The following is a 14,218-nucleotide window of genomic DNA, read 5'->3' on the forward strand; positions in this document are numbered from 1 at the left end:
CCCATACCTTCAAGCGCCTATCCTTGCCTTAAAATCTAAGTAAACTTTTGGTAACATTGGGAAGTGAACTGAAAGTCCCACCTAGTAACTGCCTTTAGCAATGAACATGTCCTGTATGAAGATCCTATTGTTTGCAATTAATAAAGCACAGCTTCTTGTCTAATTCTAAAGTTTAAAATATCAAGCAAATTTATGATCATCTAAAATTTAAAGTCATATCTTTTAATGGGACAAACAATTTTAAAAATCACAATTTGGAAGAAGCTAGTCTTTTGTAAATAACCATTTTTAAAATGCAGAAAATATTTCTCTTCTCTTTAAAGGAAAACAGTGAAGACTGTTTGTTTCTTTTGAGTTTTCAAATTGTCTCTTCTCATGGGGGATTTCAATTTTCCCTGATTTTAAACTCAGTTTTTATATCCCAGAAAAGAGTTATGAAGATTTTTTTGGGTTCTAGTTATCCAAACTTTCAATATATATACATTAAAAAAAAAATGGCCAGTCAGTGTTAGTTAGCAATGTTATAGTAAAGGATTCTTTAAGGAACACGTGAACATATAAACAAGGAGCAGGAGTAGCCCATTCAGCCCCTTGAGCCTGCTCTGCCATATATTAAGATCATGGTTGATCTGACAGTAATTTGAAATCTGCATCCCACCTACTTATCACCCCTTTGCTTACCAAGAATCTATCCACTTCTTCCTTAAAAAATTCAAAGACTCCGCTTCCAATGCCTTTTCAGGAAGAGAGTTCCAAAGACTCACAACCCTCTTGAGGGAAAAGTTTTGCCTCATCTCTGTTTTAAATGAGCGACCCATGTTTTTAAACAGTGACCTTGAGCTCTAGGTTCTCCCACAAGAAGAAACAACATCTCCACATCCACCTTTGCAAGTCCCCTCAGGCTCTTGTATGTTTCAATCAAGTCGCCTCTTAGTCTTCTAAACTCTAGCGGATACAAGCCTAGCCTGTCCAATCTTACCTCATAAGACAACCCATCCATTTCAGGCATTCATCTAGTAAACCTTCTCTGAACTGTTTCCAATGCATTTACATCCTTCCTTAAATAAAGTGACTAATACTGTACATAGTACTCCAAATGTGGTCTCACTAAATGCCCTGTACAACTTAAGCATAACCTCTCTACTTTTGTATTCAATTCCCCTCGCAATAAATGATAGCATTCTATTAGCTTTCCTAATTACTTGCTGTACTTGCATATTAATCTTTTAAGATTAGGACACTAGGACACCCAGATCCCTCTGCACCTCAGAGCTCTGCAAATTTCTCACCATTTAGTTAATGTGCTTCTCTTTTATTCTTCCTGTCAAAAATGGACAATTTCAGACTTTCACATAAGATTTCACATTATATTCCACCTGCCAGATCTTTCCCCACTCACTTAACCTATCTATATCTGTTTGTAGCCTCCTTTTGTCCTCTTCACAACTTACTTTCCTACCTGTTTTTGTGTCAGCAGCAACTTTGGCAACCATCCCTTCAATCCCCAGGAAGACTGACCATATGATAGAATTTCATATTTAGCTCGAGTGTAAATGGACATGCCCTGCAAAAAGATCCTAGGGTATTAAATTTAAATAAAGAAAATTGCAGAAGACTGAGGGTTGAGTTAGCTAAAGTACATTGGAAAGTTAGATTAAAAGATATAATGGTATGTAATCAAGGATTTTCAATGAATATGCATTCACTTAAGGAATAAAACCTCCACAGCAAAAGTCACTGAACCATTATTAATTGGGGAAGTTAAAGATAGTATTAGATTAAAAGAGTCGCATTGCCAAAATGAGTAGTAAACTTGAGGATTGGAAGAAACAGATTGCTGGAGCTTCTACAAATAAGTGTCACTTCCATGGAGGCTGAGCCAAGAGCAATTATAATGGGGAATAAATTAGGACAGATGTTAAATATCTTGTGCTTGTCTTCACAGTAGAAAACAAAGAAATTGGTACACAAAAATAAATAGTGGGGAACCAAGGGCCTACTGTAAGTGAAGTTGGAAAATACTGGAGAAACGAATGAGGCCAAAAACTAACAAATCCCTTGGACCCGATGTTCCACATTTTAGGGTTTAAAAGTTGTAACAGCAGATATAGTGGTTGGTTTTGATCTTTCAGGATGCCCTAGATTCTCGAATGGTCCATGTGAATTGGAAGGTAGCAAATATAACCTTGCTATTCAAGAAAGGTGGGCTGGGGAGGTGGAGGAAGGAGTTAGAAAACAGTTAATTTGACATTAGTGATAGGGAAAATGTTTTTGAATGTATTATTAGGGCATGGCAGTCAATACCCTTATGAAAGGGAAATTGTGTGTGAAAACTTTTAGTTTTTTTGAGTGTAATTAGGGTAAGTAAGGGGGAGCCAGTGGATGTATTGTATTTGGATTTTCAAAAGGCATTTGATAAGGTGGTAGACAAGAGGTTGTAACATAACATTAGTGCTTATGGGATTGGGAGTAATGGCACGGATTGAGGATTGGTTACTGGACAGAAAACATAGTGTAGAAATAAATAGGTCATTTTGGGGTTGGAAGACTAAACTTTTTTTAATTCTTTCATTGGATATGTGCGCTACATTTCCAAGTCAGGAAGGTGTGTGGCTTGGAGGGGGTGTTGGAGGTGATGGTGTTCCCATGGATCTACTGCCCTTGTCCTTGAGGTGGTAGTGCATGTGAGTTTGGAAGATATTGTCGAAGGAGCCTTGGTGAGTTGCTGCAGTATATCCTGTATACAGTACACACTGCTGCCACTGTGTGTCAGTTTTGGATGGAGTGGGTGTTTATTGGTGGAAGTGACCACCACACAGTCCTTGTGGAGACAAAGTCCCGTCTTCACCTTGAGGATACCATCCATTGTGTTGTGTGGCACTACCACCGGGCTAAGTTTAGAACAGATCTAGCAACTCTTAATGGGCAACCATGAGGTGCTGTGGGCCATCAGCAGCAGCAGATTTGTACTCAACCACAATCTGTAACCTCATGACCTGCATATCCCCCACTCTACCATTATCATCAAACCTGGGGATCAACCCTGGTTCAATGAAGAGTGCAGGAGGGCATGCCAGGACCAGCACCAGGCACACCTAAAAATGAGGTGTCAACCTGGTGAAGCTGCAACACAGGGCTACTTGCCTTGCATAAGCAGCAAGTGATATACAGAACCATGCGATTCTATAACCAATGGATCGGAGCTAAGATCTGCAGTCCTGCCACATCCAGTCACTAATGGTGATGGGCAATTGGACAACTCACTGGAGGAGGAAGCTCCACAAATATCCCCATCCTCAATGATGGGGGAGCCCAGCACATCTGTGCAAAAGATAAAACTGAAACATTTGCAACAATCTTCAACCAGAAGCGCCGAGTTGATGACCCATCTCAGCATTCTCCAGAGATCCCCAGCATCACAGATGCCAGTCTTCAGTCAATTCAACTCACTCCACGTGATATCAAGAAATGGCTGAGGGCGCTGGATACTGCAAAGGCTATGGGCCCTGACAATATCCCAGCAATTGTACTGAAGGCTTGTCCTCCAGAACTTACCGTGCCCCTAGCCAAGTTGCTGCAGTACAGCTACAACACTGGCATCTACCCAGCAATGTGGAAAATTACCCAGGTATGTCCTGTACACAAAAAGCAAGACAAATTCAATTCAGCCAATTACCACCTCATCAGTCTACTCTCAACCATCAGTAATGGGAGGGGCCATCAACAATGCTTTTAAATGGCACTTGCTTAGCAATAACCTGCTCACTGATGCACAGTTTAGTTTCTGTCAGGGTCACTCAGCTCCTAGTCTCATTACAGCCTTCGTTCAAACATGGACAAAAGAGCTGAACTCCAGAAGTGAGGTGAGAGTGACTGCCTTTGACATCAAGGCAGCATTTGACAGTGTGGCATCGGAGAGCCTTAACAAAAATGGAGTCATGAGGATCAGTGGGAAAACTCTCTGCTAGTTAGAGTCATACCTAACACAAAGGAAGATGGTTGTGGTTATTGGAGGTCAATCACCTCAGTTCCAGGTCATTAATGCTGCAGTTCCTTAGGGTAGTGTCCTAGGCCCAACCATTTTCAGTTGCTTCATCAATGACTTTCCTTCCATCATAAGGTCAGAAGTGGGAATGTTCACAGCACAATGCTCAGCACCATTCATGACTCCTTAGATAATGAAGTGGTCCATGTCCAAGACCTTGACAGTATCCAGGTTTGGGCTGACAAGTGGCAATGACTATCTCCAACAAGAGAGAATCTAACCATCACCCCTTGACATTCAATGGCATTACCTTTGCTGAATCCCCCATTATCAACATCCTGGGTGTTAGCATTGACCAGAAACTGAACTGGTCGAGCCATATAAATACTGTGACTACAAGAGGAATCCTGTGACAAGTAACTCACCTGCTGACTCCCCAAAGCCTGCCCACAATCGACAAGACACAAGTCAGGAGTGTGATGGATTACCCTCCCCTTGTCTGGATGAGTGCAGCTCCAACAACACTTGAGAAGCTTGACATCATCCAGGTCAAAGCAGCATGCTTGATTGGCACCCCATCCACAAACATTCACTCCTTCAACCACTGATGTACAGTGGCAGCAGTGTGTACCACCTACAAGATGCACTGCAGAAACACAGCAAGGCTTCTTAGGCAGCACCTTCCAACCCACAACCACTACCATCTAGAAGGATATGAGCAGCAGATATTTGGGAACACCACCACCTGGAAGTTCTGCTCCAAGCCACTCACCATGCTGACTTTGAAATATCACCATTCCTTCACTGTCGCTGGGTCAAAATCCTGAAACTCCTCCTAACAGCACTGTGGGTGTGCCTACACCACATGGATTGCAGTGGTTTAAGAAGGCAGCTCACCACCACCCTCTCGAGGGCAATTGGGAATGGGCAATAAATGCTGGCCTAGATAACAAAGCACACATCCTTTGAATGAATTAAAAAAAATGTAACATTTGTGCCACACAAGTGCCAGGCAATGACCATCTCCAACAAGAGCGAATCTTACAATCGCCCTTGACATTCAATGGCATTACCAATGCTGAATCCCCCACTATCAAGGTCATTGAGTTACCATTGACCAGAAACTGAAAGGACTGGCCATATAAATACTATGGTTATAAGAGCAGGTCAGCGGCTAGGAATCCTGTGTTGAGTAATTGCCCTCCCGACTCCCCAAAGCCTGTCCACCATCTATAAAGCACAGGTCAGGAATGTGATGGAATACTCCCCACTTGCCTGGATGAGTGCAGCTCCAACAATACTCAGAAGCTTGACACTATCCAGGACAAAGCAGCCTGCTTGATTGCCCCTCCCTGCCCCCTGCCAAACATTCACTCCCTCCACCACTGATGCATAGTGGCAGCAGTGTGTACCATCTACAAGATGCACTGCAGGAACTCATTAAGGTAGCAGCTTTCAAGCCAACAACCACTACTATCTAGAAGGACAAAGGCAGCGGATACAAGAGAACACCACCACCTGGAAGTTCCCGTCCAAGCCACAGACCATCCTGACTTGGAAATATATCGCCATTCCTTCACATCTGCTGGGTTAAAATCCTGGATCGATCTTCCTTAACAGCAATATGTGTGTACCTATACCATATGGACTGTAACGCTTCAACAAGGCAGCTCATCACCACCACCTTGAGAGTAATTAGGGATGGGCAATAAATGCTGACCCTGCCAGTGATGCCCACATCTCATGAATGAATAAAAAAATAAGCACATTGGGATCTTTAGTCACCAGTCCTATACTCTACTTCCACAGCTGATTCCTGATATACCTAAGTTTATAAAGCCTTTCTGTTGTTGGGTGTCTTGGCTGAAATTTCACGCAGATAATGACACCTTATTAAAGTTATAGTAAATTCACCAAAAAGTTTGTACATCCAATTCAGGGTACTGTTTAAAATTGGTGTCTGTACTTTCTGGTTTTTTGCAACCTGAGATTAGTGATTCCAAGTACAGAAGGAAGTGAATATTAACCACTGGTGTAAGTTGTAACCCATTTGCGCAGAACACAGCTTTTCTAATTTGGCTCAGTTGGAATTTTGAATCTGATTTGTTGCACTCTTGGAACAGAATGTGCCCTGCTGTTGATTATAAAGGATATTTTTAAACTATTAGTGGAAATCATAATTTTATTTAATTTAGATTGTCCACCATGTTGCTTCAGTTGGCTAGATCACTCCTTAGTGAGAGACTAACCAGATACATTTCATGTTCTATTTTGGGCCAATGCTGAGTTGATTTCCACTAGCCCAATTGGTTTGGGCTAGGGAGGGGCAAAAGGACCCAGGGTTCCATTCCCATTTCTGATTATAATATCATGTTCCTGCTCAAAAGTAGATGGTACAGAAAGAAATGATTACCTCTGATATAATAGTGTATTATAGAACAGCTTCACAATCTTTACAAAGTAGGTTTGCGGATAAGGAATGGCCACTTGAGTGAAACGCTAGGAGGCAGTTGACACCCATGGTGCGCAAAGTTGATTCCTTTGGGAGGGAAGGAGAAAAAGTTTGGAGCATAGCGAAATGAATGTAAGGGGAAAAATATTTTACTACTTTAATATTTTTATTTCCAGAAGACCAGTTTACTTGGCGACCCATCTGTTTTACTGCAAGCGGCTTTGGGCCTAGGACCAACTACAATGTTGAACCCTGGGAAAGGAATTTTGGCTGATTCACCAAAGGGTAAATTCAGAAACTTCCAAGCAGTACAGCTGGTAAACTACCTTGAACCATACAAAAAGCTATTTGGATGATGAATGAAATAAGTAATGCAAGGGCTCGGATCAGACACAACAAAGCATTGTTGGGTTGCAGTGTCCATGACTGTTGTCAAGGCAACTGATAAATATAGAGACTCCGTCAGTTTTGGAGAGCTATCTGTATGCCTGCAAATGAAAGCTGCTCTAACATAACAGCCTATTGCATGGATAATGGCTGTACGCAAATGTGCTTTAATCCAACCTCAACTCCCAAACATCCCTTCTCCTTTGGTGTGGCATTTCCATCATTAATAGTCCTTTTGGCCTCTGACTAAGATTTAATAAATAAAGTGGGGCAGCCAAAAAGTGCTCATTGCCTGTTGGTGAAATATGCTAGCCTCGTTAGGTTTGAATTTTTACAATACTATGTAAAAGGAAAATTTACATTTTGTACTTCAAATTCCGTCAGTGTTATGGAATGAAATGCTGATCTTTGGGGTATTCGATGTCATTAGTAAGGACTTGGCTCCGATGCAGGATGGCCAGATGCCACGACTGGTTACATTCCTTGAAACTCTGAATTCAGAAGTTGTTTAAAATTTTTGTTTTAAATGTGTGGAGAAGATGGAATACAGAAAACAGCAATAGCTTATATTTATATAACATCCCAATATCAACATCCAGGGGATTACCATTGACCAGAAACTGAACTGAATTAGCCATATATGTACTATGGCTACAAGAGCAGGTCAGAGGCTAGGAACTCTGAAGTGAGTAACCTGATTGCCCAAAGCCTGTCCACCATCTACAAGGGACAAGTCAGGAGTATGATGGAATACTCCCCACTCGCCTTGATGAGTGCAGCTCCCACAACACTCAAGAAGCTTGAAACCATCCAGGACAAAGCAGCCTGCTTGATTGGCATTACATCCATAAACATTCACTCCCTCCACCACCGATGCACAATAGCAGCAGGGTGTACCATCTACAAGATGCACTGCAGGAATTCACCAAGACTCCTTAGACAGCACCTTCCAAACCCACAACCACTATCATCTAGAAGGACAAGGGCAGCAAATAGATGGGAACACCACCACCTGGAAGTTCCCCTCCAAGTCACCCATCATCCTGACTTGGAAATGTATTGCTGTTCCTTCACTGTTGCTGGGTCAAAACTTTGGAACTCCCTAACAGCACTGTGGGGGTACCTAGACCACATGGACTGCAGCAGTTCAAGAAGGCAGCTCACCACCACCTTCTCGAGGGCAACTAGTGATGGCTAATAAATGCTGGCCCAGCCGACGACGCTCATATCCTGTGAATGAGTTTAAAAAATAAATAATAATGAAATGCCCCAGGTTGCTTTACAGGAGCATTATAAACAAAGTATGACACTCAGCCATATAAGAGATATTGGGTCAGATGACCAAAAGCTATGTCAGAGGTAGGTCTTAAGTGTCTTAAAGGATGCAAGTGAGGTGGAGTGATGTAGGGAGAAAATTTCAGAGCTTGGGGCTTGAAGGGAACTGAAGGCATGGCCACAAAAGGTGGAGCAATTATCATAAGGAATGCACAAGGAAGTATTCAATGAATGACATGACACTAGGAAGTGCTGAGGAACAAAGGGACCTTGCGTGTGTGTCCATCAACCTTTGAAGGCAGAGGAGCATGTTAGTGGGGATGGCGAAAAAGGCACATTGGACACTTGCCTTTATTAATCGAGGCATAGATTACAAAAGTAGGGAGGTCATGTTGGAGTTGTACAAAACCTTGGTGAGACTACAGCTGGAGTACTGTGTGCAGTTCTGTCCGCCACATGAAAGGAAGGATGTGATTGCACTGGAGGGGGTGCAGAAGAGACTCACCAGGATGTTGCCTGGGATGAAACATTTAAGTTATGAAGAGAGGTTGGATAGACTTGGGTTGTTTTCGTTGGAGCAGAGAAGACTGAGGGGCGACCTGATCGAGGTGTACAAGATTATGAGGGGCATGGATAGGGTGGATGGGGAGCAGCTGTTCCCCTTAGTTGAAGGATCAGTCACGTGGGGACATAAGTTCAAGGTGAGGGGCAAGAGGTTTAGGGGGGATGTGAGGAAAAACTTTTTTACCCAGAGGGTGGTGATTGTCTGGAATGCGCTATCTGGGAGGGTGGTGGAGGCGGGTTGCCTCACATTCTTTAAAAAAATACCTGGTTGAGCACTTGGCCCATAGCCTTGAATGTTATGACATGCTAAGTGCTGGTAAATGGGATTAGGCAGGTAGGTAGGTCAGGTGTTTCTCACGTGTCGGTGCAGACTTGATGGGCCGAATGCCCTCTTCTGCACTGACTGATTCCGTGATTCTGTGATGATAGGCCCGAATTCGAGGATTGCAGATATGTTTGTCGTCCATTTTATTTAGTTACTTTAGAAGCGTAAGTTACAAGTATGTATGAATATCTAGTCAAATTCAATATAGAATTTAATTCCAATATTCATAACTTTGAGGGTAAATCCTTTCAATTATGACTGGTGGTACTGTGTGATATTGCATAATTAGTCAGGTGGGGTGAAAGTTCCATCTCTGACCACAAGGATCCAGTACAAAACATCGCCATTTTCAGGTAGTTCCTACTGAATGTGATTTAACATGGTAGCAATTAGAAGTTGGTGGTGCTCTTCTAGGTTGAAGTTGGACTAAAGCAAAGATTAGAAGTGGCTTCTCTTCGCATCTAACTATCCCGTACCTGGCATGGAAGTGCCTGTAATGGGAAGCTGTTTTGTTTCCCACCTCTTGTGGACAGAAATCCCTTCCCCCAATAAATAGAACAAGTTGAGCGTATTTAAGATAGTGGTCTACAATTGCTTTAAAATGCACTTAAAAATAATGAAATCATTCTGCCACTAGCCACTCATATCTGTTGTTTCCTGACAGGTATTCCAGTTCCTGCATTGCCTGTTGAATTTGCTAAAGCAGCTGCTCAGCCACCAGTGGGGATTTTGCCATTTCACTCCAATCAGAAATTTCTGGGACAAGATACAACTGAGCAACTGTTGGAGAAGCCAAGTGTAGTCATTGGGCCACCTCCAGTTTCTGCTTCTGTCACACAGGCACATCTTCAAGGAATCCCTAATTCTGTTCTGGGAAGCTTGATGACCAGTTACCAAAAACAGCAAACCCAGCCAAAAGCATCGATGAGTGGTGCTGCTTGGGTAAGCTATTTTAATGCACCTTCTCTCCCTCAGTTCTTCTTTCCATCCCTCTATCCCTTTCCTCTAACATTTACCACCCCCTACCACCATACCTAACACAACTTGAGTGTAAATGTATATATGGTTTGTCTTGGAACAGAGTAGAAAAGTTTCTTAAGCTTGTATTTCTTGAGAATATGCTATTTTGTAATGAAGTGTTATATTGTGTGGTAAGGTTGATCTGTGGTATTGTTTACAGACACATAATGATTTAAAGCGGTTCTGGTAATATACTTGCCATTTTATAACTTAATAAATGTATGAAATGGAAAAACGGTATCTGCTCAAAAGCCTGTCCAATAATACTCCAAATAGTCAATAAAATAGTGGGAAATTCTCATTTTATTTCAAAATATTTAGTGCAAAAGAATTACTGTTGTTTAACTTAACAGGCTGCACTAAAATATCCCTATATCAGGTGTCCTAAATAAACACACCAATAATTATTTGAAAAAATAAGGTAATTGCCTATATAGCATAGCTAGTCTTTGGAGTTAGCATAATCAGCCTCTGACAGGAATTTGATCAACCCAAAGCATAGTGCAGAAAATTCAAAAATGCAGGGTATTAGTTTATGCAAATGGAGAATTAACTCGAGAATGTATAAAAGTAAAACATAATTAAATTATTTCACTAATATACTCATTTTAAAAATCTCTAATTATTCAAGCATGCAGAACAAATGCTTTGTCAAGACATAGTCATAGAGGTCTACAGCACAGAAAAAGGCTCTTCGGCCCATCAAGTCTGCGCCAGTCAAACAAGTACCTAACTATTCTAATCCTATTTTTCAGCACTAGGCCATAGCCTTGTATGCCATGGCATCGCAAGTACACATCCAAATACCTCTTAAATGTTATGAGGGTTCCTGCCTCTACCAGCCTTTCAGGCAGTGAGTTCCAGATTCCTACCACCCTCTGGGTGGAAAATATTCTTCCTCTCATCCCCCTCTAAACCTCCTGCCCCTTACCTTATATCTATGCCCTCTGGCTATTGATCCCTCCACCAAGGGGAAAAGCTCCTTCCTGTCTACCCTATCTTTGCCCCTCATAATTTTATATACCTCAATCATGTCCCTCCTCAATCTCCTCTGCTCCAGGGAAAATAACTCCAGTCTATCCAACCTCTCCTCTTAACTAAAACTCTCCAGCCCAGGCAACATCCTGGTAAATCTCCTCCATACACTCTCTAGTGCAGTCACATCCTTCCTATAATGCAGATTCCAGAACAACATGCAATACTCTAGCTGTGGCCTAACCAGCGTTTTACACAGTTCCAGCATGACCTCCCTGCTCTTATATTCTATACCTCGGCTAATAAAGGCAAGTATCCCATATGCCGCCTTAACCATCTTATCTATCTGTCCTACTACCTTAAGGGACTGGTGGACATGCACACCAACTAACCCAGTTAAAGTTAGGGAAATTGAAATCCCCCACTATTAATACCCTATTATTTTTACACTTCTCTGAAATTTGCCTTCATATCTGCTCTTCTATTTCTCTCTGTTTGGGGGCCTTTCGTACACTCCCAGCAATGTGATTGCTTCTTTTTTGCTTTTAAGTTCTACCCATATGGCTTCATTTGAGGAGCCTTCTAAGATGTCATCCCTCCTTACTGTTGTAATTGATTCCTTGATCAATATCCCCTCCTCTTCCCTGTCTCACCCGAAGACCCTATATCCTGCAATATTGAGCTGCCAAATCTGCCCCCCACTATCAACTATGTCTCTGACAGCAATGATGACATACTTCCATGTGTTCATTTGTGCCCTCAACTCACCTGCCTTGTTCATCAAACTCCTAGCATTAAAGTAAATATCGTTCAACTTTGCCAACCTCCCTTGTGTCTTAACTGGCCTATAATTTTTATGCCTTCCAGACTCTTGCTCACTCTCCTAATTTTGGCTGTGCATCTCCCCCTGCTGAACCTCCTCTCAGGATCCCACCCCCCTGCCAAGTTAGTTTAAACCCTCCCTAACAGCACTAGCAAACCTCCCCGCAAGGATGTTGTTCCCATTCCAATCCAGGTGCAACCCGTCCGCCTTGTACAGGTCCTACCGCCCCCAGAAATGGACCCAATGTTCCAAAAATCTAAAGCCCTCCCTCCTGCACCATCTCTACAGCCACGCATTCATTTGGACTAACCTCCCATTTCTATACTCACTCGTACGTGGCTCTGGAAGTAATGCAAAGATTACTACCTTTGAGGCCCTGTTTTTTAATCTGTTTCCTGGCTCCCTAAATTCTGCTTGCAGGACCTCATCCCTTTTTTTACCTATGTTGTTGGTACCAATATGTACCACAATCTCTATCTGTTTGCCCTCCCCCTTTCGAATGCCCTGCAGCCGTTCAGTGACATTCTTGACCCTGGCACCAGGGAGGCAACATCCATCCTGGAGTCATGTCTACGGCAGCAGAAACGCCTGTCTGTTCCCCTTACTGTCGAGTCTCCTACCACTATTGCTCTTCCCCTTTTTCTCCCCCCACCCCCAATGCAGCTGAGCCATTCAGTGCCATGAGGGTGGCTGCACTCCCCAGAGAAACCGTCACTCTCACCGTTTTCCAACACAGAAAAACGAGCAAGATGCACCCTGGGGATTTCCTGACTACCTGCCTAACACCTTTCTTCTGACTGGTCATCGATTCCCCCTCTGTCTACACTTCCATAAGCTGTGGGGTGACCACATCTAAAAACATTATATCCATGAAACACTCAGCCTCACGGATGCATGTCAGTGCCGAGCTGCTGCTCAAGCTCCAAACTCTGAGCTCAAGTAGCTGCAGCTGGTGGCATTCCCTGCACACGTGGTCGGTCAGAGTGCAAGGAGCGCCTAGGACTTCCCACATGTTGCAGGCGATACATAACACAGGACTGAGCTGCCCTTCCATGCTTCTAGTAGAAAAAAAACCCCCTTTAAGTTAAATACAGTAAAACAAAAAATTAAATTATTTATGTATTTTAAATAAAAACTGGAACCCTTACCTTTCCTTAGGAGAAAAAAAACTTACCCACTGCACACCAATTAGCTCTCACTTTTGTGCTGATGCCACTTTTTGAAGCTTCCCCGCACTCACGCTGATTCTGATCTTTCCACCATGCTCTTGCTCTGTCTTGTAATGTCGCTTTTGTTATTTTCAACAAGAACTGACTGCAGGGCACTCTTCCCTGACTGCTTCACCGCAATGCTGACTGCAGGACACTCTTCCCAGACTGCTTCACCGCAACATGACAAAGCGAAACCATGAGCAAAAGGACTTATTGATTCTGTTCTGTTGTTGTAGCAAACATGGATTAGTCTGGGCGACTCTGATTAATATCCTGGTTATCCTCTTCGTCACTACTTCAATGAAACAAGATCATGGCAACTGCTTGAATAGATGCAACAGTTGGAGAGAGACTGCCCATTCCATATTTGATCGGATACTGGATTTACACAGACTGAACTGCCCTTGGGAAGATTTTTAATTCCCACCACTGTAACAGAGAAATAGCCTGCTTGATGATGATACACTCCCTGTAGAGCCGAATTACTTTTTTAAAAAAAAAAGGATATTCGAATTCCAGTGACTGGAGTGAAAGGATCAGACAACAAGATTTCATGTTTTAAGACTTGCTGTGATAAACTAAAAACAACATTCTAAACACTAGAGTATAAGTTGCCTACTGAATAATCTATAGAAAAGATTTCCCATTTAACCTTTAAAACATCTGAAAATTCCCCTTCGTAATTATACTTTCCTATATCTTCAATGGACACTTCATTCTCCAGGAACCTGTCCAAAGCTATTCTCAGCCCCTAATGGCTTGCTTCCTTTTCCAGCTGGGCAACTTTGAATCCCTGAACTGACTTTCAAGGTGAGGGTTATTCTGGGGATTGCTCCCTCTCGTCAAAGCTAAATGAATTTTCCAACCTCGTTTAAATCCTCATGAACTTGATCTCTTCAATCGAGCACAAGCCCCCAACTCACATTCTGCATGGTGAACATTAGAGGCAGGCTGCCTATATCCCTCTTTTCTCTCTTACTCTCATATTTTTGCAGACTGAACTGTCTCCCTCAGGTGCATTGATACTTTAGAAAACCCTGTAAGCTGTTGTGACAATGGCTTGTCGTGGACTCTCTTTCCCCCACCCCCCCTCAAAGCTTATCTCTATGGCAACTTGAATCACATGGACCTTGTATCCAGGTAGAAATGCTGATTAGCTATCCCCTACTGCCCCCAACTCCATTCCATCTTGGAATTGAAC

The 14,218-nt window shown here is 42.6% G+C and overlaps 1 protein-coding gene across 2 annotated transcripts in view; it reads left to right on the top strand.

The window, feature by feature from the left end:
- raver2 (ribonucleoprotein, PTB-binding 2) overlaps positions 1 to 14,218 on the top strand; it is an 85,684-nt gene that overhangs the window by 40,008 nt on the left and 31,458 nt on the right. For both annotated transcript variants that reach the window (XM_041207602.1, XM_041207601.1), the window contains exons 8-9: positions 6,614 to 6,722; positions 9,653 to 9,930. In XM_041207602.1, the coding sequence (XP_041063536.1) occupies positions 6,614 to 6,722; positions 9,653 to 9,930 (387 nt within the window). The remainder of the gene's footprint in view (positions 1 to 6,613; positions 6,723 to 9,652; positions 9,931 to 14,218) is intronic.

The sequence above is a fragment of the Carcharodon carcharias genome, chromosome 16 (assembly GCF_017639515.1).
Source record: "Carcharodon carcharias isolate sCarCar2 chromosome 16, sCarCar2.pri, whole genome shotgun sequence".
Taxonomy (NCBI): Eukaryota; Metazoa; Chordata; class Chondrichthyes; order Lamniformes; family Lamnidae; genus Carcharodon; species Carcharodon carcharias.